The sequence below is a fragment of the Gigantopelta aegis genome, chromosome 8, assembly GCF_016097555.1.
Source record: "Gigantopelta aegis isolate Gae_Host chromosome 8, Gae_host_genome, whole genome shotgun sequence".
In the NCBI taxonomy this organism is placed as follows: Eukaryota; Metazoa; Mollusca; class Gastropoda; order Neomphalida; family Peltospiridae; genus Gigantopelta; species Gigantopelta aegis.
In genome coordinates, this window is record NC_054706.1 from 1,295,181 (window position 1) to 1,321,053 (window position 25,873).

Sequence of the window (25,873 nt, forward strand, 5' to 3'; positions counted from 1 at the left end):
CAATAAAATTGTCTCAACTGGTTGTTCATGCCTTAAATTAAGAGTTGTGTGGGTTCACAGTATTTTTATCCGCAAGTGGTTTTGTACTGATCTGTCATATATATCAATATAATGTGGTTTTGTACTGATCTGTCATATATATCAATATAATGTGGTTTTGTACTGATCCGTCATATATATCAATATAATGTGGTTTTGTACTGATCCGTCATATATATCAATATAATGTGGTTTTGTACTGATCCGTCATATATATCAATATAATGCGGTTTTGTACTGATCCGTCATATATATCAATATAATGCGGTTTTGTACTGATCCGTCATATATATCAATATAATGCGGTTTTGTACTGATCCGTATATATATCAATACATGTGGTTTTGTACTCATCTGTCAAATAATGTAACAAAAATAATGAATGCAATAAAGTATATAATATAAAAAAGTGTGTTTGGTTGAAACAACACTTTGGATCAGTTTGGACGTTTGAAGTAACACTTTGGATCAGTTTGGACGTTCAGCTGAAATAACACTTTGGATCAGTTTGGACGTTCAGCAGCTTACAGACAACTATTGCCGTAATGGGCATGCTAGCTATTGGTTTAATCAGTAGCATGAGGGTGGGATGTAGCCCAGAGGTAAAGCGTTCACCTGATGTGCAGTCGGTCTGGGATCAATCCTCGTCGGTTGGTCCATTGGATTATTTCTCCTTCCAGTCAGTGCAACACAAATGGTATACCAAAGGATGTGGTATGTACTATCCTATCTGTGGAATGGTGCATATAAAAGATCCCTTGCTACTAATGGGAAAACAAAGTAGTGGGTTTCTTCTCTAACAATTTTTCAGAACACTCTCCTGTCGTAAGCCTCAAATTTAGCATGAAATATTAGCATCTTGTATGGTTTCAATAAATTCAATAAGGTTTATGCTCTCTAACATCCATCTAAATCAATTATACAACAAAATAACAAGTATGATAAATGAAAATGTTTATTTACATGTACATTAAAACACAAAAAACAAGACAATACTATTGTCTATTTAACAGTTAGTAATATATTACAAAATTCTATTTCCAATAAGTAATCGGTTCAAAAACAAGATACTTATATTTTGCTTCTACGATCTCAAAACATAACAATTTGTAGCAGTATTATGGTTCTTTCTTTTTACTACCACAGCATGGTATCCAAGACTGGCTGAACTATGGATCCAGGGCCACTTGATATCCTGTATGTAACTGTTGCTAGACCAGTATTGTAGCACAGTTACTATATACACAGTTTTCAGAAATCCCTGTCTATTTCAATAAAGTGACATACCCTAGTTTTTAAACACTAAGGCATATTTGTTTTACTATTATAGCCGTATATGATAACTGAAATCATACTGTACTTAGATTTTATGGTTTAGATTATCAATTTCCATACATTCGAAGTTTTTGGTCATTCTGGTGTTTTTAATATCACAAAATTCATTTCTCATATTTTAAAAAATTCACGTGCGTCTGAGAAGTAACAGTTTTAGTCTATTTTTAAAGGGTATTTCTCCAGACTCATGTTTCACTTAACTAACTTTATCCAAATGTTTTACAGGTTTGTAGATTAACTAAAGCTCAGTGTTCATTTCCACGGGTTGAAACTAGGGTCTGTCCCTTTAAAATAATGGTATTTTATATAGAAGATAGAAACACGTTAAAATTTAATAGTATTAATATCCGACAGTTATATAGAAGATAGTTCATAAACACGTTAAAATTTAATAGTATCAATATCCGACAGTTGATGAACATGTTGCAATCACTACCATAAGACTATATTGCTATTTTAACTAAACCTCAGTGTTCATTTCCATGAGTTGAAACTAGGGTTCATAAACACGTTAAAATTTAATAGTATTAATATCCGACAGTTGAGGAACATATTACAATGCACTTTCAAAAAGCTAATGATACAAATAAAAGCAGTTGATGTGAATGATGAATAACAGATTTTCTGTTCTATTGAAAAGGATAAAATTGTGAAAGACAAGGACTCAGTCTTTATACACTTTTTCATCGTCTTATTTCTCCATAAAGCACATTTGATGAATTTTAAATAAGTGTTCTTTTTCTATATCCCAATAATTTCATATAATTATTCAACTTATTGGGCAAGCCTGTGTGCAAAATCTTTTTAAAACTTATTTAAAAAGAGAAAAAAGAAATTATATAATAATAATAAAAAGAAAAATTGCTAAATTAGTAGGTTGGGTTACACATAACTCTGTGTTGGCTAAAATATTTCTGTTTTAAATCATTTAATGCAGAAGACCAAGCTATCGGACACATTTTAGAATACAGTTAATGTAGAACTCTTCTGTTGCAATGTTTTATCTGTTGTAGACTGTAAATAAAAAACTGAACACAACACTACACAGTACATCCATATTCACACATTCTTCCAAACCGAACACACTCTCTCTTAGTCAGACTCAACCACACAAATGAACATGTCCACTTTAATCGCGACCCAACATGCTCTTTATTCGGTCTTTGCTCGTGAAAAGAATGTATGCAGTTGCCAGTCCGAAGCCGATCCCCCCTCCTCGCAGACATCGCTTCCAACCACCTGTTGATCAAAGAGAAAAAACAATCCATTAACACAAAAAAGAACAAATAAATAAATAAATAGAAATTAACAATAGCGTTTAACATGTCAGTACACATAGTATGTACAGGATTAAAAAAAATATATACAAGGACTTTTCCAGGTCCATTTCCCAGTTTTCAAGGACTCATCACAGTGAAAATAACAACTTGTAAATGCTTTTATTACCTATAACAGTGCAGAGTATGACAAATATTTTGAAAAGTGACTAGCCACAGGGCTAGTGGCTTTGTGAAAACCACTAGCCCACCAAGATAAAGCACTAGCCCAAATTCCTGATCAATTATAACTGGATTTTTATATAATTTTTGTAACATTACACATTTCCGAGTATAACAGTAAAATAAAACAAACACTTATAGTTATATCATGTTGTAACTTTCAGGTTTTTGTCGTGTTGTACGTTTGGTTTTTTGTCAAGTGTGATCCATCGTCATTGTTCCGTTTTTGCTTTTGCCCTCCCAACCGGGGAAAAATAATTGAGCAAACTGATGGTTGATATTTATAGCCACTATCAAAATAATTAAATTTAAATGAGGGTACGACATTGTGACACACGGTAATAGATGGTTCAGTGTATTCGATTTGGGTTATACATTTAGGGCCCTATTATTTATGTCGTCAGGAACGGTGATGTCAATTGCTTAAATACAGGGCATTATCCCCGTGTCAGACCGATATCAAAAGAATATAACGGTGACATCTAATCCGTTGTTAATTGATGAACAAAAAAGGTATCATCTTGTATCGGCAGCTGTGACGCATTATCCAGACCGCTACACGTAATAGGCCAAGCCGAGTCATTGCATGTGCGGTTACCATTAAAGTAAATTATTTTCCTGATTGCCGATAAACACATGTCAGCGAAGTGTTAAATTAGAAAACAATAGGTAAATAAAACAAATACTGAAATTCAAAGCATGACTGGGGTTTACTTGATTGAGATTAACCTGTCGTCGCGATTGGTGATTTCCAAGTTCTCAGCCTAAAACATATGTGCGAGATTAACTACCACGTGACGTGTCGAACCAATCAAAACACGCATGTCATTAGACTTATTTCCTGTGCCAGAAACTTGAAAGGGAAAAGTAAACAATGCATGCTGTAACTGTGGCGATGTAGAGATAGCATGTTACTGCAGTTTGCAGACCTAGTTCAAGTGGATTATTATTATATACTGATTGCGTTGTTGATATTATTCGATGACAAACATCACAATCAAATTTATTAAACGAAATTTCACTCGAGAGAAAAAGAAAAGAAAAGAAGAAAAAAAACGCGATAAGGAGGGGGGTAGAAACCACTAGCCCTGCGGGCTAGTGGTTTTGCGTTTCTCACTAGCCCGAACTTAAAAATCACTAGCCACGGGCGTCGGGCTAGCGGATTTGTCGAACTCTGAACAGTGTTTAAGGGACTTTTCTTTAGCTGTGATTAAATCATCAATTTGTTTCTTGCACCACACACAATACACTTTGTGAACATCACCTTTAACTTCACGTACCATAAGCATGCCTCCTCCCACTGTCTGTTATAAACACAGTTGTCAGGTGGCATATTCGGTAGTGACCCGTAACCGTGCCTGACCTATTTCACAAAACAGTAACATGGCCGATTATAGCTGTACACATGGCTGCTGCTGCGCATCCTTTTTGCACATTTGTGGAAACGAACAGGAATAAATGGATAAATTTGGATTTCACGAACTGTGACGAAACGATCAATCTGTATTTTGTAATCCGGAATTTCTACCAAAATTCATTCCAGTTACGATTTAATTCATTTTAATAAACACTCTATTAGGTTTCATGTAAAATCAAGTACTTTTCAAGGCCCAATGTCATTTTCCAGGACTTTCAAGGACCCCCCTTCAATATTCAAGGACTTCTCAAGATTGTGCGCACCGTGAGTACAGTATGTGATACATGTATTTGCATTGATCTGTATCAAAAATATAAAATACAGCAAAAAGAAATAAATGTTAACACTGCCAAATTGAAGGCCAACACTTTTTGTATATGCAGTCACAATAACTGATCTTAAACAATCATAATTGTATAAGTACTATAACTGATAAATGTTAACACTAAAATATAACTTTAAAACCCCCACCCCAAAACCACGCAACTATAGTCCATCCCATCCTCCTACAAAAATGTTTGGTTTGACATGAGGAAGGAAATGTTTTATTTAACGAGGCACTCAACACATTTTATTTATGGTTATATGGCGTCAGACATATGGTTAAGGAACACACAGATATTGACAGAGGAAACCCCGTCACTACTTCATGGGCTACCCTTTTTCGATTAGCAGCAAGGGATCTTTTATATGCACCATCCCACAGACAGGATAACAGATACCACGGCTGTTAATATACCAGTCGTGGAACACTGGCTGGAGCGAGAAATAGCCCAAAGGGCCCACCGACAAGGATCAATCCCAGACCGACCGTGCATCAAGTGAACGTTTTACCACTGGGTTACGCCCCGCCCAGTTTGACATAAGAAGAAAAGTTAGTGTTTTGGAAATAAATAAACTAATACTATTTTTGTGTGCAATTTAGAAAACAATCGGCTCGGAAATAAATAATCAATAGTAATTAAAAAGGCATTCCCCGTGGAAAGGACTATAGTTGTTGGGTGGAATATAAGGATATACCCAACTAATGGACTGTCTTCAGGTTTGTTTGTTTACCTGAACACTTGTAGAGAAGACCTGTGGCTGTACCAGCAACAACAGTGTTGAGTTCATCTTCTACACCTCGCCCCCACCACAAGACCACGCCAAATATACTGTACATCAGAGCTGAAGTATAATAGATCACGATATAATATATACTAGTCACAGTGACCCAAAAGGCCAAATATACTGTACATCAGAGCTGAAGTATAATAGATCACGATATAATATATACTAGTCACAGTGACCCCACCACAAGACAACGCCAACTATACTGTACATCAGAGCTGAAGTATAATACATCACGATATAATATATACTAGTCACAGTGAACCAAAAGGCTAAATATACTGTACATCAGAGCTGAAGTATAATACATCACGATATAATATATACTAGTCACAGTGAACCCCACCACAAGACCACGCCAATATACTGTACATCAGAGCTGAAGTATAATACATCACGATATAATATATACTAGTCACAGTGACCCCACCACAAGACCACGCCAAATATACTGTACATCAGAGCTGAAGTATAATACATCACGATATAATATATACTAGTCACAGTGACCCCACCACAAGACCACGCCAACTATACTGTACATCAGAGCTGAAGTATAATACATCACGATATAATATATACTAGTCACAGTGACCCCACCACAAGACCACGCCAAATATACTGTACATCAGAGCTGAAGTATAATACATCACGATATAATATATACTAGTCACAGTGACCCCACCAAAGACCACGCCAACTATACTGTACATCAGAGCTGAAGTATAATACATCACGATATAATATATACTAGTCACAGTGACCCCACCAAAAGACCACGCCAACTATACTGTACATCAGAGCTGAAGTATAATACATCACGATATAATATATACTAGTCACAGTGAACCACCACAAGACCAAATATACTGTACGTCAGAGCTGAAGTATAATACATCACGATATAATATATACTAGTCACAGTGACCCCACCAAAAGACCACGCCAACTATACTGTACATCAGAGCTGAAGTATAATACATCACGATATAATATATACTAGTCACAGTGAACCAAAAGGCCACCACAAGACCACGCCAAATATACTGTACATCAGAGCTGAAGTATAATAGATCACGATATAATATATACTAGTCACAGTGACCCACCAAAGACCAAACTATACTGTACGTCAGAGCTGAAGTATAATACATCACGATATAATATATACTAGTCACAGTGACCCCACCACAAGACCACGCCAACTATACTGTACATCAGAGCTGAAGTATAATACATCACGATATAATATATACTAGTCACAGTGAACCAAAAGGCTAAATATACTGTACGTCAGAGCTGAAGTATAATACATCACGATATAATATATACTAGTCACAGTGAACCAAAAGGCTAAATATACTGTACGTCAGAGCTGAAGTATAATACATCACGATATAATATATACTAGTCACAGTGACCCCACCACAAGACCACGCCAACTATACTGTACATCAGAGCTGAAGTATAATACATCACGATATAATATATACTAGTCACAGTGAACCAAAAGGCTAAATATACTGTACGTCAGAGCTGAAGTATAATACATCACGATATAATATATACTAGTCACAGTGAACCAAAAGGCTAAATATACTGTACGTCAGAGCTGAAGTATAATACATCACGATATAATATATACTAGTCACAGTGAACCAAAAGGCTAAATATACTGTACGTCAGAGCTGAAGTATAATACATCACGATATAATATATACTAGTCACAGTGAACCAAAAGGCTAAATATACTGTACGTCAGAGCTGAAGTATAATACATCACGATATAATATATACTAGTCACAGTGAACCAAAAGGCTAAATATACTGTACGTCAGAGCTGAAGTATAATACATCACGATATAATATATACTAGTCACAGTGACCCCACCACAAGACCACGCCAACTATACTGTACATCAGAGCTGAAGTATAATAGATCACGATATAATATATACTAGTCACAGTGACCCCACCACAAGACCACGCCAACTATACTGTACATCAGAGCTGAAGTATAATAGATCACGATATAATATATACTAGTCACAGTGACCCCACCACAAGACCACGCCAACTATACTGTACATCAGAGCTGAAGTATAATAGATCACGATATAATATATACTAGTCACAGTGACCCCACCACAAGACCACACCAACTATACTGTACATCAGAGCTGAAGTATAATACATCACGATATAATATATACTAGTCACAGTGACCCTAAATATACTGTACCAGAGCAAGACCACGCCAACTATACTGTACATCAGAGCTGAAGTATAATACATCACGATATAATATATACTAGTCACAGTGACCCCACCACAAGACCACAAACTATACTGTACGTCAGAGCTGAAGTATAATACATCACGATATAATATATACTAGTCACAGTGAACCAGAAAGTATAATACATCACGATATAATATATACTAGTCACAGTGAACCAAAAGGCTAAATATACTGTACGTCAGAGCTGAAGTATAATACATCACGATATAATATATACTAGTCACAGTGAACCACCTAAATATACTGTACGTCAGAGCTGAAGTATAATACATCACGATATAATATATACTAGTCACAGTGAACCAAAAGGCTAAATATACTGTACGTCAGAGCTGAAGTATAATACATCACGATATAATATATACTAGTCACAGTGAACCAAAAGGCTAAATATACTGTACGTCAGAGCTGAAGTATAATACATCACGATATAATATATACTAGTCACAGTGAACCAAAAGGCTAAATATACTGTACGTCAGAGCTGAAGTATAATACATCACGATATAATATATACTAGTCACAGTGAACCAAAAGGCTAAATATACTGTACGTCAGAGCTGAAGTATAATACATCACGATATAATATATACTAGTCACAGTGAACCAAAACAAGACTAAACTATACTGTACGTCAGAGCTGAAGTATAATACATCACGATATAATATATACTAGTCACAGTGAACCAAAAGGCTAAATATACTGTACGTCAGAGCTGAAGTATAATACATCACGATATAATATATACTAGTCACAGTGACCCCACCACAAGACCACGCCAACTATACTGTACGTCAGAGCTGAAGTATAATACATCACGATATAATATATACTAGTCACAGTGAACCAAAAGGCTAAATATACTGTACGTCAGAGCTGAAGTATAATACATCACGATATAATATATACTAGTCACAGTGAACCAAAAGGCAAATATACTGTACGTCAAAGTATAATACATCACGATATAATATATACTAGTCACAGTGAACCAAAAGGCTAAATATACTGTACGTCAGAGCTGAAGTATAATACATCACGATATAATATATACTAGTCACAGTGAACCAAAAGGCTAAATATACTGTACGTCAGAGCTGAAGTATAATACATCACGATATAATATATACTAGTCACAGTGAACCAAAAGGCTAAATATACTGTACGTCAGAGCTGAAGTATAATACATCACGATATAATATATACTAGTCACAGTGACCCCACCACAAGACCACGCCAACTATACTGTACATCAGAGCTGAAGTATAATACATCACGATATAATATATACTAGTCACAGTGAACCAAAAGGCTAAATATACTGTACGTCAGAGCTGAAGTATAATACATCACGATATAATATATACTAGTCACAGTGACCCCACCACAAGACCACGCCAACTATACTGTACGTCAGAGCTGAAGTATAATACATCACGATATAATATATACTAGTCACAGTGACCCCACCACAAGACCACGCCAACTATACTGTACGTCAGAGCTGAAGTATAATACATCACGATATAATATATACTAGTCACAGTGAACCAAAAGGCTAAATATACTGTACGTCAGAGCTGAAGTATAATACATCACGATATAATATATACTAGTCACAGTGAACCAAAAGGCTAAATATACTGTACGTCAGAGCTGAAGTATAATACATCACGATATAATATATACTAGTCACAGTGAACCAAAAGGCTAAATATACTGTACGTCAGAGCTGAAGTATAATACATCACGATATAATATATACTAGTCACAGTGAACCAAAAGGCTAAATATACTGTACGTCAGAGCTGAAGTATAATACATCACGATATAATATATACTAGTCACAGTGAACCAAAAGGCTAAATATACTGTACGTCAGAGCTGAAGTATAATACATCACGATATAATATATACTAGTCACAGTGAACCAAAAGGCTAAATATACTGTACGTCAGAGCTGAAGTATAATACATCACGATATAATATATACTAGTCACAGTGACCCCAAATATACACAAGACCACGCCAACTATACTGTACATCAGAGCTGAAGTATAATACATCACGATATAATATATACTAGTCACAGTGACCCCACCACAAGACCACGCCAACTATACTGTACATCAGAGCTGAAGTATAATACATCACGATATAATATATACTAGTCACAGTGAACCAAAAGGCTAAATATACTGTACGTCAGAGCTGAAGTATAATACATCACGATATAATATATACTACTACTAGTCACAGTGAACCAAAAGGCTAAATATACTGTACGTCAGAGCTGAAGTATAATACATCACGATATAATATATACTAGTCACAGTGAACCAAAAGGCTAAATATACTGTACGTCAGAGCTGAAGTATAATACATCACGATATAATATATACTAGTCACAGTGAACCAAAAGGCTAAATATACTGTACGTCAGAGCTGAAGTATAATACATCACGATATAATATATACTAGTCACAGTGAACCAAAAGGCTAAATATACTGTACGTCAGAGCTGAAGTATAATACATCACGATATAATATATACTAGTCACAGTGAACCAAAAGGCTAAATATACTGTACGTCAGAGCTGAAGTATAATACATCACGATATAATATATACTAGTCACAGTGAACCAAAAGGCTAAATATACTGTACGTCAGAGCTGAAGTATAATACATCACGATATAATATATACTAGTCACAGTGAACCAAAAGGCTAAATATACTGTACGTCAGAGCTGAAGTATAATACATCACGATATAATATATACTAGTCACAGTGAACCTAAATATACTGTACGTCAAAGTATAATACATCACGATATAATATATACTGAAAAAAGGCTATACTGTACGTCAGAGCTGAAGTATAATACATCACGATATAATATATACTAGTCACAGTGAACCAAAAGGCTAAATATACTGTACGTCAGAGCTGAAGTATAATACATCACGATAAATATATACTGTACCAAAAGGCTCACGAGCTGAAGTATAATACATCACGATATAATATATACTAGTCACAGTGAACCAAAAGGCTAAATATACTGTACGTCAGAGCTGAAGTATAATACATCACGATATAATATATACTAGTCACAGTGAACCAAAAGGCTAAATATACTGTACGTCAGAGCTGAAGTATAATACATCACGATATAATATATACTAGTCACAGTGAACCAAAAGGCTAAATATACTGTACGTCAGAGCTGAAGTATAATACATCACGATATAATATATACTAGTCACAGTGAACCAAAAGGCTAAATATACTGTACGTCAGAGCTGAAGTATAATACATCACGATATAATATATACTAGTCACAGTGAACCAAAAGACCACGCCAAATATACTGTACGTCAGAGCTGAAGTATAATACATCACGATATAATATATACTAGTCACAGTGACCCCACCACAAGACCACGCCAACTATACTGTACGTCAGAGCTGAAGTATAATACATCACGATATAATATATACTAGTCACAGTGAACCAAAATAACTGTACGTCAGCTGAAGTATATACTATACTAGTCAGAGCTGAAGTATAATACATCACGATATAATATATACTAGTCACAGTGAACCAAAAGGCTAAATATACTGTACGTCAAGCTGAAGTATAATACATCACGCTAGTCACAGTGAACTAAATACTGTACGTCAGAGCTGAAGTATAATACATCACGATATAATATATACTAGTCACAGTGAACCAAAAGGCTAAATATACTGTACGTCAGAGCTGAAGTATAATACATCACGATATAATATATACTAGTCACAGTGAACCAAAAGGCTAAATATACTGTACGTCAGAGCTGAAGTATAATACATCACGATATAATATATACTAGTCACAGTGAACCAAAAGGCTAAATATACTGTACGTCAGAGCTGAAGTATAATACATCACGATATAATATATACTAGTCACAGTGAACCAAAAGGCTAAATATACTGTACGTCAGAGCTGAAGTATAATACATCACGATATAATATATACTAGTCACAGTGAACCAAAAGGCTAAATATACTGTACGTCAGAGCTGAAGTATAATACATCACGATATAATATATACTAGTCACAGTGAACCAAAAGGCTAAATATACTGTACGTCAGAGCTGAAGTATAATACATCACGATATAATATATACTAGTCACAGTGAACCAAAAGGCTAAATATACTGTACGTCAGAGCTGAAGTATAATACATCACGATATAATATATACTAGTCACAGTGAACCAAAAGGCTAAATATACTGTACGTCAGAGCTGAAGTATAATACATCACGATATAATATATACTAGTCACAGTGAACCAAAAGGCTAAATATACTGTACGTCAGAGCTGAAGTATAATACATCACGATATAATATATACTAGTCACAGTGAACCAAATATACTGTACGTCAGAGCTGAAGTATAATACATCACGATATAATATATACTAACAGTGAACCAAAAGGCTATACTGTACGTCAGAGCTGAAGTATAATACATCACGATATAATATATACTAGTCACAGTGAACCAAAAGGCTAAATATACTGTACGTCAGAGCTGAAGTATAATACATCACGATATAATATATACTAGTCACAGTGAACCAAAAGGCTAAATATACTGTACGTCAGAGCTGAAGTATAATACATCACGATATAATATATACTAGTCACAGTGAACCAAAAGGCTAAATATACTGTACGTCAGAGCTGAAGTATAATACATCACGATATAATATATACTAGTCACAGTGAACCAAAAGGCTAAATATACTGTACGTCAGAGCTGAAGTATAATACATCACGATATAATATATACTAGTCACAGTGACCCCACCACAAGACCACGCCAACTATACTGTACATCAGAGCTGAAGTATAATACATCACGATATAATATATACTAGTCACAGTGACCCCACCACAAGACCACGCCAACTATACTGTACATCAGAGCTGAAGTATAATACATCACGATATAATATATACTAGTCACAGTGACCCCACCACAAGACCACGCCAACTATACTGTACATCAGAGCTGAAGTATAATACATCACGATATAATATATACTAGTCACAGTGAACCAAAAGGCTAAATATACTGTACGTCAGAGCTGAAGTATAATACATCACGATATAATATATACTAGTCACAGTGAACCAAAAAGCTAAATATACTGTACGTCAGAGCTGAAGTATAATACATCACGATATAATATATACTAGTCACAGTGAACCAAAAGGCTAAATATACTGTACGTCAGAGCTGAAGTATAATACATCACGATATAATATATACTAGTCACAGTGAACCAAAAGGCTAAATATACTGTACGTCAGAGCTGAAGTATAATACATCACGATATAATATATACTAGTCACAGTGAACCAAAAGGCTAAATATACTGTACGTCAGAGCTGAAGTATAATACATCACGATATAATATATACTAGTCACAGTGAACCAAAAGGCTAAATATACTGTACGTCAGAGCTGAAGTATAATACATCACGATATAATATATACTAGTCACAGTGAACCAAAAGGCTAAATATACTGTACGTCAGAGCTGAAGTATAATACATCACGATATAATATATACTAGTCACAGTGAACCAAAAGGCTAAATATACTGTACGTCAGAGCTGAAGTATAATACATCACGATATAATATATACTAGTCACAGTGAACCAAAAGGCTAAATATACTGTACGTCAGAGCTGAAGTATAATACATCACGATATAAGATATCGTAAGACGTAGCAAAATTATTGGTTTTAAGGGTTTGTAACGTTTTGTATTGAGATGTGACATTGAAACGGGAAGATCCCCTCTAAAAATAGATTAGACCTTTTCTGCTCAACGTTTTTTTCTCAGACGCGCGTGCGTTTTTAAGAAATACAATGTAAAATGAAGATAGAAATAAATATAAAATAAGAACAAATATACATGATGAACAGGAATCCAACGTACCCACAACTCCGAGTGTTTGCGCAGACGACGCTCCCCGCTTGGTTATGAAATTCAACATTCTGCAAGTAAACAAAATATATTCAATACAGCCTCCATTTTCATCTAGAGATACATGTATACACTCAAGCTGTTATGTGTATAAAGAACATACATGGATCCTATTTACATGAAAAAAGGGGCTTTTTGTTTAATGACACCACTAGAGCACTCTGATTTATAAATCATCAACTATTGGAAGCCAAACATTTGATATTTTGACATATAGTCTTAGATTAAAAATCTGCTACATTTTTCCATCAGCAAAGGAACTTTTACATGCACCATCCTACAGACAGAGTAGCATATACCATTGTCTTTGATACATCAGTCTGGGCACTGGCTGGAAGGATAAATAGCCCAATGGGCCCACAATTCAGTGAGCCATAGACCACCCTCCTATTTAAAAGAAGGTATGATGAAGCCATAATCACACAGAAATAAAGACATGATGAAATTATGAAAGAAAAGAAAAAGAGAAAACTGTGCACGCACCGAGATGACTATCTCTGACATAACTACCTGGATCACCTGGTTTCAATGATCTTGGACTTACAATTTGCGAGAAACTACTTAAAGGTAGGGTCAACTCAAATAAGAGCCTTATGTGTTGGAAAGATGGATACCCGGACCACCAACACATACTGACACTTTAGCAAATGAAAAATGCGTAATTTTAGAGTTAATAAAAAAACATGATTATTCCTGCTAACTGGGGGCAGCCATTTTGTTTCGTTTTTGTGACGTCCCGATGGGATAGCTTGGGGCGAAGTGACGTCAGCTCCTGACCATCACCTGTACGTACAGTGTAAACAAAAGCAGTAATTTTCAACAAGGCGGTTCCCTTTGATCAACCTGACTTGTAAAACAGCATAAATGACGTAATAATATAATAAACTATTTAACTAAACATATTTCAAGATGCATTAACGGAACAAAATGGGGTTATAGTATTTTTCTCTGTTAAATAATCCAAAGGAAAAATGTACCCTATTAGGCCTATTGATATGCTACGTTGGAGCAAAAACGACAACCCATGATACCCAAGTGATAATTTTCTTTTCTTTGGGACTACGTAATTGGTCAGTTCTGTGGTTTTAGATGGAAAAGTCTACTTAATCAATAGTTTTACAGAACTATTTACAGTAATAAACCATGTCCATTACCATTTTAGGGGTGACAGGTAATATTCCACAATACCGGTATGTATTTTTGTGTCTAGACGGCGTCAATTAATTGGCTCGTCTGGTTACCAATCAAATACAATCCTGCCAATCAGGAATCACAAGTAGAAGCAACTAACAGCATAGACCAATTAACTAAGAAAACACTCCGTGTATCATTTCAGTACATAGGTTAATGCATGGACAAAACATTGTTAATTATTTCTACTTGTTGTGTAGCCACTTTGACAATGGTATTTTATTTTGTATTGAAAAATAATATATATAGTGCTGGATATACTTATTGCTGGCTTACTGGGATGTGTATTATTACAGAACATTGTAATGTATGACTATTTATCATCCCGCAAAAACCAGGTAGATTGCGTTTCTCTAGTTCTAAGGCTCATTCCTGATGTTACGCGTTAAGTATTACGTAACCACCAACTCGCCAGAGGGCATACTCACTGAGATGGTACAAAATGGCTGCGCCCGTTATATATAATAGCCGTCACATTTAACCGTTTTATTAATTAACTATACGATTATACGTATTGATATTAAGCAATAATGTGCGTTATATATCGTTAAATATGCATACCAGGCCAAATGCCTTAATTGTCCCTTCCTTTAACACAAAAACACTGTTATTTCTTTTACATTCATCTGGGTATGAACAAAAAATATCATCCGCAAACTGTGAATAACACTAAAACGTCATACTTTATTTACAGGCTAATAGTAACAATAAAACGTCATATTTTATTTACAGGCTAATAATAACACTAAAACGTCATACTTTATTTACAGGCTAATAATAACACTAAAACGTCATACTTTATTTACAGGCTAATAATAACACTAAAACGTCATACTTTATTTACAGGCTAATAATAACACTAAAACGTCATACTTTATTTACAGGCTAATAATAACACTAAAACGTCATACTTTATTTACAGGCTAATAATAACACTAAAACGTCATACTTTATTTTGAATTATGTTTTAGCCATAAACAATAACGCTCAATAAGACAACTTGCCCATATAAAATAATGTCATAAGATATGACGTTCCCTGACGATGTAATTTTTACGTTTATCGAAAAATGAACAAACTCCCGTTGCTACGTCTGGACCAATGGGACGACATTACATTGTAATGAATGTAAAAGAAATTTAATTATATTGTAATGAATGTAACAGAAATTTAATTATATTGTAATGAATGTAACAGAAATTTAATTATATTGTAATGAATTTTGGTTTAAAAATGGAATTGTAATTTGACAAATGTATCATAACCCACCGGTTGTCAGAGCTGTCCGTATTTTGTGATAACATTAAAATTGTACGCTGTTTATCAAACAGTGTGGACCGAATTTACGCACCCTAGTTTATTCTATACTCAGGTGTTTAAGCATTGTAAATGTATGTAGTTACACGCGTGTAAGACATAAACAGGTGTTTAAGCATTGTAAATGTATGTAGTTACATGTGTGCAAGACATAAACAGGTGTTTAAGCATTGTAAATGCATGTAGTTACACGCGTGTAAGACATAAACAGGTGTTTAAGCATTGTAAATGTATGTAGTTACATGTGTGTAAGACAAAAAAAGGTACAGGGCATTCAAAATGGTAATGTTTTATATGACAATTGTAGTCCACTTTAAACATGTATTTCTCCCATCCCACACCCTGTTATTTATTTTATTGGACAAAAACATTAATTTGATGGGTCCTGCAGTGAACCTATATTAATGGAAATAGCAGGATTTTGTAGTCCGGGCATTTTTTTAAAGTTTGCATTATTACCTGATATTATTTATTTAGGCTTGACCGCTAGCTGATGGACGGCAAATCAAATATTCAAATACATTTACATCGGGTGGCCCTTGTGTTATTGCAAATTCATTATGGGAGGGCGAGGGGGTCATTAAAAATTGAGGTAAAAGCCAATGTCTGATACTGCATTACGCTAATGTTGAATAGTCCTTTGTTGATCTTTGTGTCATTTAACAATATGTAACGCAAAATCTTGCAGTTTCAATACCCCTCTCCCCTTGTAACGTTTTGTGACTGTGTCATATTTTACTTTGGGGTCTTTAGTAATACATATATGTTAAAATAAAATGGCAATGACTGGTTGCATTTTACTTTATGAATTAACATTACGTTGCACAATAACCACCACCACAACACCACCTCCCCCCCCCCCCCCCACCCCATTATGTTTTGTCACATCCCATAATTCCCACACTCCTTAGAGCACGTTGCGTAGTTCTCGAATGATCCCATTATTCAATCGTAAATAATAAAGAAGTAACATACCGCTGGTCGGTAAATGTTATATTTGACCGAATCAACTTTATTAAGTTTCAATATCTATAATACACAATCTAATAATCTCCCAGCAGAACTATTACATTGTAACAGTGTTCAAACTCGCACGTGCTGTTCATCATATGATGTGACATCGGGTACGGCCATTACTTCAAAGGGAGTGAGTAGCACATTTAAATTAAAGGTGGGTTTTTTCACTTAATTTACAACTACTGTAGTAAAGTTTTTTTAATTACAAAAACCATACCAAAAATCATTTAAAAAAAACAAAAACAAAAAAAACAGTATTTGAAAAAAAAGTACGAAACATATGTACACACCGTTTTACAAAATAAGATCGTCTGCTTAAAATAGCACAGCAAATGATAGTGCAGCCTGCAGGTGCACATTAAGTCAATACTTTACTTTCTACGTCCGTTCGGACTAGCGGATTGGACGTGTTGCGATAGATCCCAAATATGTGTTAACGCAAATGGATGAATTAAAACAAAAAGTTGTATTCTTCTACCAAAACTGTATTATATCAGACAATGTAGGCATTATTACTAAAAACTACGACAAAACAGACTGTATCAAAACAGGATAAAACTAATCTGCATATCCAGATCAGTCTTGTTCGTCACATGTTCGTAATCGATCGGAAAACCAAAATGAAACTTGTTCGATGTCAGTTCTTTTTTCAAAATATACAATTAGCTACATTTTTTAAAAAAATTACGAGTTCAAGTATCCGCGATAAGAGCAACTTTGGGAATCTTTATTGGGAAACTGTTGGGTCGTAATTGGGAAAAGGTTTGATATTGGATTGGGAATTTATGTTAGGCCGTTCATCGGCCCCAAAATGTATGGTAAATTATACCCATCCGATAGGTACCTAAAGGGGGGTCAATGGGGCAAAGAAAACGTCCGAAGTGATCGGGTTGACATTACGGAAACCGAAAACGGCCTCATTAAAAAAAAAAAAAAACTGAAAAAATAATTTCCACAATTTCTCCGACGGAAATCCGTCTTACGACGGACAGTTAACAGCCATGCAGGTGTTTAAGCATTGTAAATGTATGTAGTTACATGTGTGTATGACATAAACAGGTGTTTAAGCATTGTAAATGTATGTAGTTACATGTGTGTATGACATAAACAGGTGTTTAAGCATTGTAAATGTATGTAGTTACATGTGTGTATGACATAAACAGGTATTTTAAGCATTGTAAATGTATGTAGTTACATGTGTGTATGACATAAACAGGTGTTTAAGCATTGTAAATGTATGTAGTTACATGTGTGTAAGACACAAACAGGTGTTTAAGTATTGTAAATGTATGTAGTTACATGTGTGTATGACATAAAGCATTGTAAATGTATGTAGTTACAGGCATGTAAGACAAACAGGTGTTTAAGCATTGTAAATGTATGTAGTTACATGTGTGTAAGACACAAACAGGTGTTTAAGTATTGTAAATGTATGTAGTTACATGTGTGTATGACATAAAGCATTGTAAATGTATGTAGATACAGGCATGTAAGACAAACAGGTGTTTAAGCATTGTAAATGTATGTAGTTACATGTGTGTAAGACACAAACAGGTGTTTAAGTATTGTAAATGTATGTAGTTACATGTGTGTAAGACACAAACAGGTGTTTAAGTATTGTAAATGTATGTAGTTACATAAGTGTAACTTTAAGACATAAACAGATTTTGTAATTTCGGCCCTGAATGTGTATTTTCGATGCCTGCTGAAGGCAGCATGTCTACATACTGTGTTCTCCTGACAGCTCCAGTTAGCTGAGCCGCTTGCGTTTCTCTCAGTCCCGCATACAGTCCATTCAAACCACCAACCGCTGCACCTACACAATAAAGTGGATAACAACATGAATAATGGCTCTTGAAATACACAACAATTAAGAATGCATCATACATTGAAACACACCTGAATAAAATCTCAAATACAAATATTATCCAGCATGCAATCTCTGATTATCAAAAATGTCAAATGTAAATGTTGAGTTAGCAAATACCACAGTAGCAGATTTGTAAGTAATTTTCGGCAAACAGACGTCATATAATACTTTGAATTCTGGAAGATTGCTTACACATGCATATTTTATAAATCTGACACATTGTACCAGTTTAAGACTAAATAAAATGATATAAAATGACAAATTATTCAATGAGTTGAGAAGTAAAATTTAAGTATGGTACGACTGTTGAGAGTTCATCCTAACACAGCTATATGTTAGCCACTTTTCATAAAGACCAATATATTACAAATCAATGACAAATTATACTTTCCAGGCTGCCAATTTAGCAGGATTCCATGCTTTTACAAATTCCAGATTTGTAGTCGGAATCATAACATTATAAGATAGAATCTAAAAGTATTTGCATTACATCATTTCACAAAAATATAACAAAATTCAATCCCTGCTTTAAATTTAAAAAAAGAAAATCACATTAACATGTATATTTAAAATTACAAATAGAACATACATGTACATTTTATAATACTAGTGAATAGGAAAATACAGAGATCTATGGAAACTAAAACAAAAATAACAAACCAGCAAAAACAGATCCTCCTATTTGTGAGAAGGACAACTCTAGACGTCCTCTCTGTCGACTAGCACCTTCAGGAAAGATGAATTCAGAGTCGCCTCCCTTAGAACAAAACAACAGAAATAAAAGGATGATAATAAACCAATAAGATCTGTAGAAAAATACTATCATTAGTGACATTTGAAACATTTAAAATGCATAAAATCACACCACCATTATTGGTTAGATTACCAGCACATGACATATAAACTGTCTGAGGCAGATCTGGAATCCAACATGGAGTACTGGATAGTAGATATAGAGTAGGGACTATAGATTTTTGAGTAATGTGTGGCAATTTAGAAACAAAATGGCTCCCTGCAGCAGGCTGCTCCATCGGTACTACAAAAGATTCCATAAATGAGACAAGCAAGTTAAAATTGGTGAATAACAGTAAGAAGATTGTTCAAAGTCACCTGTAACTTATCATGTTGGGGAACATTTTGATCAGGATTGCGTTGTGATTCACTACGCAGGTTTAAGACATAAAACAGTAGTTGTTAATCAATTTTCAGTTAACTAGAAATATCGCTAATCAAGATTTTGGTTCAAAATGTTCCCTGCATATTTGTACATGTACCACAGGTATTACTCATACTTTGATAACATTTTGTAAAAATTGTATCTAATCATGGTGGTAAAATAGTAAATTAAAACTGTATTTACTTACAGGTGTTACATATGAAGGGTCAAAGTTCAGATAGGGTGACATTATGGTCCCGGCTGGCCCTGCAGTAACTGTAAAAATAAACATAGTCAGTAATATGTAAACAGATAACCAGATTCTTTGAAATTCATTTGACCTTTCACCGCGATAGGTTAGAGGTCAGCTGTTAGCGAGGGATGGGATCATCCAGCTTCATATACTAGAGTACTCACTGGAAGCGCTTTGTCTCCAAGGGATCAATTCATTATCTGATTGCATTTTTATCCAGTCCTATAAAGTCCCCAATGACTGGCATATCAAAGGTCATGGTATGTGCTGTCCTGTCTGTGGGATGGTGTATATAAAAGTTATCTTGCTGGAAATGGAAATATGTAGTGAGTTACCTCTGAGACTATATTTCAGAATTATGAAATGTTTGACATCCAATAGTCTATGAATCAATGTGCTTTAATCAATGTTGTATATAATTTAGATGGTTTAATAATAATTAATAAAACTATACTGCTTATACTGAGGTAGAGGATCTGGAAAGTTCTGTTTCTGTGTAAAAACATTGTGTAACATGCCTGCATACCCAACTATACGTGGAATGGTTTATACTAGAATTCACGGAGATTTATTTATTTCTGTGATTATTTTTTAAGCTTATTATTGTTCCGTGCTTTATTTATTATTATATAAACAAACAAGTGAAATAAAAAATAAATAATTCCTTTCTTTGTTCCATCTTTTTTTAATGGTAGTAGGTCTAATATATATATATCGTCAACGTCCCTAACTGCGTTATGCTTCAAATTCCGTTCATTTTGTTTTCTTGTGAACAGTTCGCACAATCAACATCCGATTTGTTGTCATCGGCATGTCGTTCATTTATGAGGTTTTTCTTTACAGTTCAGTAACATTTTCATAAACAATAAAGTTCAGAAAAGTAAGTACTGTAAATCATGTAATTAATACGTCATGATATTATTGCGTCCGTACATGAGTGAACAAAAATGCATCTTTTTATTAATGCGTCGGGCAAAAGTCCACATCACATAAAAAACACAGTTGTGTTATTATATTGTTTGGGCTTCATCTTTCATGTTAAAAGAAGACTGTAGTTGTTTTCACAGCTACTACATAATCTGAAGCTAATCGCATGATGGGTCGACGAGGAAGCCCTAATTACTTAAAGTAGTGTAATTAGTATAACTACACCTTATTGTTAAGGGTATGCCTCGCACTTTTGTGTGTGATTGCTTCTAATTAATCCACCAGTAGGAATAAAAGGTAAACGGGTCGCTATTACAGGGCACAATATTTCACACGAACGCAGACGTTTTATTCTAACAAATGTTTTAAACTAATTTTATACACTTGATGCGCAGCACAGGAAGTGACAACTTGCGACCAGTCTAACTTAAATGTCATGTATAGAGTCGAGCCAAATGGTTTGAAGAAATATGCACGGATTGTTGGTTGCGGTTATATAATTTTCTACTGTTTCATTTTTAAAGGAATATATTTAGTAATAAAATTTGTTGATTATAATTTTACAAATGTTCAAAACAGTTTAAATGTATACAGTAATCCAGAAGTGTAAAAAAAAAATGAGCTTTTTAAAAACAAAACATTTGGAACATCACTGTATTATATAACCGCTATGATATTCCAGGAAAGTGAAAATAGAATGGCAACATCGAAACGAAAGAAAGATTCTTGAAGTATTCACAAAAAGACATTTAACAAAAATTGTTTTTGTATTTTGTTTCATCTTTATATTATAAAAGTTTTATTTTATTTAGAAGTATTATAGTAAAATCCTGCATTTTTTTTGTATTGGGAATGAGACTAAACAAAATGCGTCACGTTATTATTGCGTCGATGTGTTCGCCGCATTTTTCGCATTAATTACTTGCTCGCACTAATTTCATGATTTACAGTATCTAAAATTTATACAAAACTTTACAAACCTCTAAAAGTAAAACCATTAATTTTACTAAGTTGTTTTTGTTTACTCCTTAAAATTACTGATATCGGGTCCACATGACTTGTAGAAATTGACTTAAAATGGAAAAAGATGAATTAACATTCGGTGCATGTCACATGACCTCACACGTGCCAGATCAACAAGGCCAAAGCATTTAATTTTCATGATTTTTAAGACCCCTGTTGTTAGAATTTGTTTTCAATTATTACATTCGATCTGCAAAAGGTATGCTACATTTTTGTGCCTCTGTTTTAGTGAATAGTATTCATAATCCATTCATAATAATTGTAAATAATTTTGAGTGTATAAATTGTGTTAATTATGAATTAATTCATTTAAAAAAGGGTACAATATTTCACGAGAACTGTTGTTCTGTTTGCGTGTCGGTTATGCAACTTTGAAATGACGAGAACTGCCAATCGGTTACATGGTGAACTATTACATTCTAAAATTTAAAGTACCATATATCAGTAATGAAAGAGAAAATCAGTTTGTTTTTAAATACATTCGAACAACCAATGTATCACAGAACCGTAGTTCAAGTGTTTTAGGATTAGGTAGGCCTAACTCATCGGTTACGAGAACTATATTCACATAACCAAACAATCGGTTACCTAAGTAAAACTCACGTGAACTGACTTCCGGTTACCTAAGATTTTGAAATATTGTCCCCTGTAGTATAAACGTAATGCCTATCAGTATCGACATCAAGTTTTAGCGATGTGTGTTGATAAAACGCGGACCGGACCAGAACGCTTGACAAATTGAATTTTTCCTTTTAAAAAAATATTAAACTAAGTGTTCGTCAACTGTGCATATTTAAGAAACATATATTTTTTCATGTAGTGGCCTTAAAAATGAAAAATGATGAACCACACATGAGTGTTACGATACTTTTTGCAAACGCATGGGCCTGAACGCAGTTAGAAACGTCACACTCTTTCCTGTTTACCGGAAGGTGTTTCACTTTTGTTTACTAGAATGAATTTGTTTTATATTCACATTGTTGATTTTTTTACGTTAATCGATTGCAATCTATTTTGTTTCAGGGGTAGGACTTTCCTTTGGCACTGTCATGTATAAAGAACATTATAAAATTTTAATACTTATCATTAATACTTAGGGTTAGGGTTAGTGACAGTGCCAAAGGAAAGTCCTTCCGTTTCAGGTATCGTAGCTGGCAAATGTAGAATATTATTTCCGTAAATATTGTATTCATGTTTTTGTCGTTAGGTGAACGCAGTTTGGGACGTTGATGGTATATATATATATATATATATATATATATATATATATATATATATATATATATATGCCTATATTACAATGCACTCACAACACACACATAATCGACTCACTTTTAGGATGAAACGACTCAGTACGAATATGATTTAGGACGAACCAACCCTGGGTGAACGGGACTAAGGACGAAACAACGCAAGGTTCGAAATCGTTTCAGGGCAAAATGACCAGGATTCCTCAAAAATCTTTAAATTAAGTGATTTGGCCTTGTTGAGTTGGCACTTGTGAGGTGGGGACCAGACAACTCGGCCCCGTGGCCGAGTTATTAGACTGATAGACGGGGCATGCTGTGACACATTATATGCGTGTTAAGTATGATAGTTGGCCATGTCATAGTGTCTCTGAGACGAACCGGCATGTCAGAGGAACCAGCCTGGCTTCAGTGTGGAGCATGGGAACCAACTTGTAGAAGGGAGAGGCTGTTCCAAGGGCACTGTGGTTCAGTCGGTGATGCCAGCCCTCCACATCGTTGTTGGTACTCACACTCTGGTTAAAGACTGACCAGGTGTTCACAGACCACACGCTGCTCCTCATCTTCTAAGACCGTCTTCTATTACCTGTGTGTGCATAACTTTTATTTTTTATATTATTTATTCAATTATGTAAAATATATATATAATTAGTTTTTTTCGCTGATGATCAAACATTTTGTTTTTCTTTCATGTTTTGATGTTTATCGTTTCGCACTCATGATTCAAGATAAAAAATATACAAATGACAATATGATTTTGTTTTTAAAACACTATCCGGAGGCTATATCCGTGAGTGTTGTTACAACGATAAATAACTTTTGCATGTTTTTTTCTGGGATCATCTCAAATGTTTAGGTCACCGACTGCAGAACAAATTATTGGAACAGCGGAAACTATCTTCAAAGATAAATGGATCAGCAATTTATCAATTTAACAAAAAACACATTCTTTTATTTCGGTGAGAGTACTTTAATTTAAAAAAAAACATTTGTTCAACAATATTGTTCAACAATAGACAAGATTGTCCATGTGCCGAGTTGTCTCTGGACTCTGGACCGAGTTGTCTCGCGGTGGGCCGGGTTGTCTCAGAACACTGGGCCGAGCTGTCTCGACGTGGGCCGAGTTGTCTGGGCTGAGTTGTCCTCTGGGCCGAGTTGTCTGGCATTCTTGTGAGGTCATGTGGTACACACCAAATGTTTTTGTCTTCCTCCATTTTAAGTTAATTTCTACAAGTCATGTGGACTCTAATTTAGTAGGCCTATATTATATTGTCGGTAATTTTAAGGAATAAACAAAACGACTTAGTAAAATTAATGGTTTTAGGTGTTTGTAAAGTTTTGTATTTAGATACTTTTTTATTGTTAATTTTATTGTTAATGAACGACGAGAAGACGACGAGAAGACGACAAGAAATCGGATGTTGATTGCGCGAACCGTGCACGAGAAAACAAACTAAACGAAGTTGGAAGCATAACGCAGTTAGGGACGTTGACGATACAGATCAACTTAAATTTTAAAACATTCTTTACAAAAAGACTACAAATCAACTGGTATAAAAATGTCATATACCTGGAACATCCATACTTGGGTCTGATTTTGAATAAGGTGAAAAGAAACTCCATTTTTCTTTTTGTTGGTCCATTTTGTTATTGAAACTGAAATATCAAACGTCTGACATCAGTGACTTACAAAACCATGCACATGTTGCAAGAGACCGTTCACCGTTCTTTTCAATTAGTTACGCTTTCTGGAAGACGAAAGGCTAAGGAAGGACAATGGTCCAGTCTAAAGAAATATAAGTGTCCCCTGAAAAGATATCCGTCCATGAAAATATGTCAGCTTATCTCCAAATCCAATACAAATAGTTTTACGATAGCTTTTTCTTCTCGCAATATTGATAGTTCAAAACAATTTTGTCAATATTCCATAATTTACTCAGGCCTGACCTTTTTCACCATTTTATTTGTAGCCTATTTTCGTGCAAAATATCCAATTAAGGTCCAAGCACGCTGTCCTGATAAAACACAGGTCTGCAGCTATATCTGGACATACAGTCCAGGACAGATGGTTAGTGAGAGAGAAGTCGGTGAACTAACCTTACACCTACCCA

The 25,873-nt window shown here is 34.7% G+C and overlaps 1 protein-coding gene across 1 annotated transcript; it reads right to left on the reverse strand.

The window, feature by feature from the left end:
* Window positions 1–1,591: 1,591 nt before the first annotated feature.
* Window positions 1,592–25,486, reverse strand: LOC121378491 (mitochondrial import inner membrane translocase subunit Tim23-like). Its single transcript, XM_041506684.1, has 7 exons — window positions 25,333–25,486; window positions 20,521–20,588; window positions 19,817–19,913; window positions 19,015–19,102; window positions 13,714–13,772; window positions 5,347–5,457; window positions 1,592–2,613 (listed from the first exon to the last, which is right to left on the reverse strand). The coding sequence occupies exons 1-7, from the start codon at window positions 25,403–25,405 to the stop codon at window positions 2,504–2,506; spliced, it is 606 nt and encodes a 201-aa protein (XP_041362618.1). The 5' UTR covers window positions 25,406–25,486; the 3' UTR covers window positions 1,592–2,503.
* Between the last annotated feature and the right edge of the window lie 387 nt (window positions 25,487–25,873).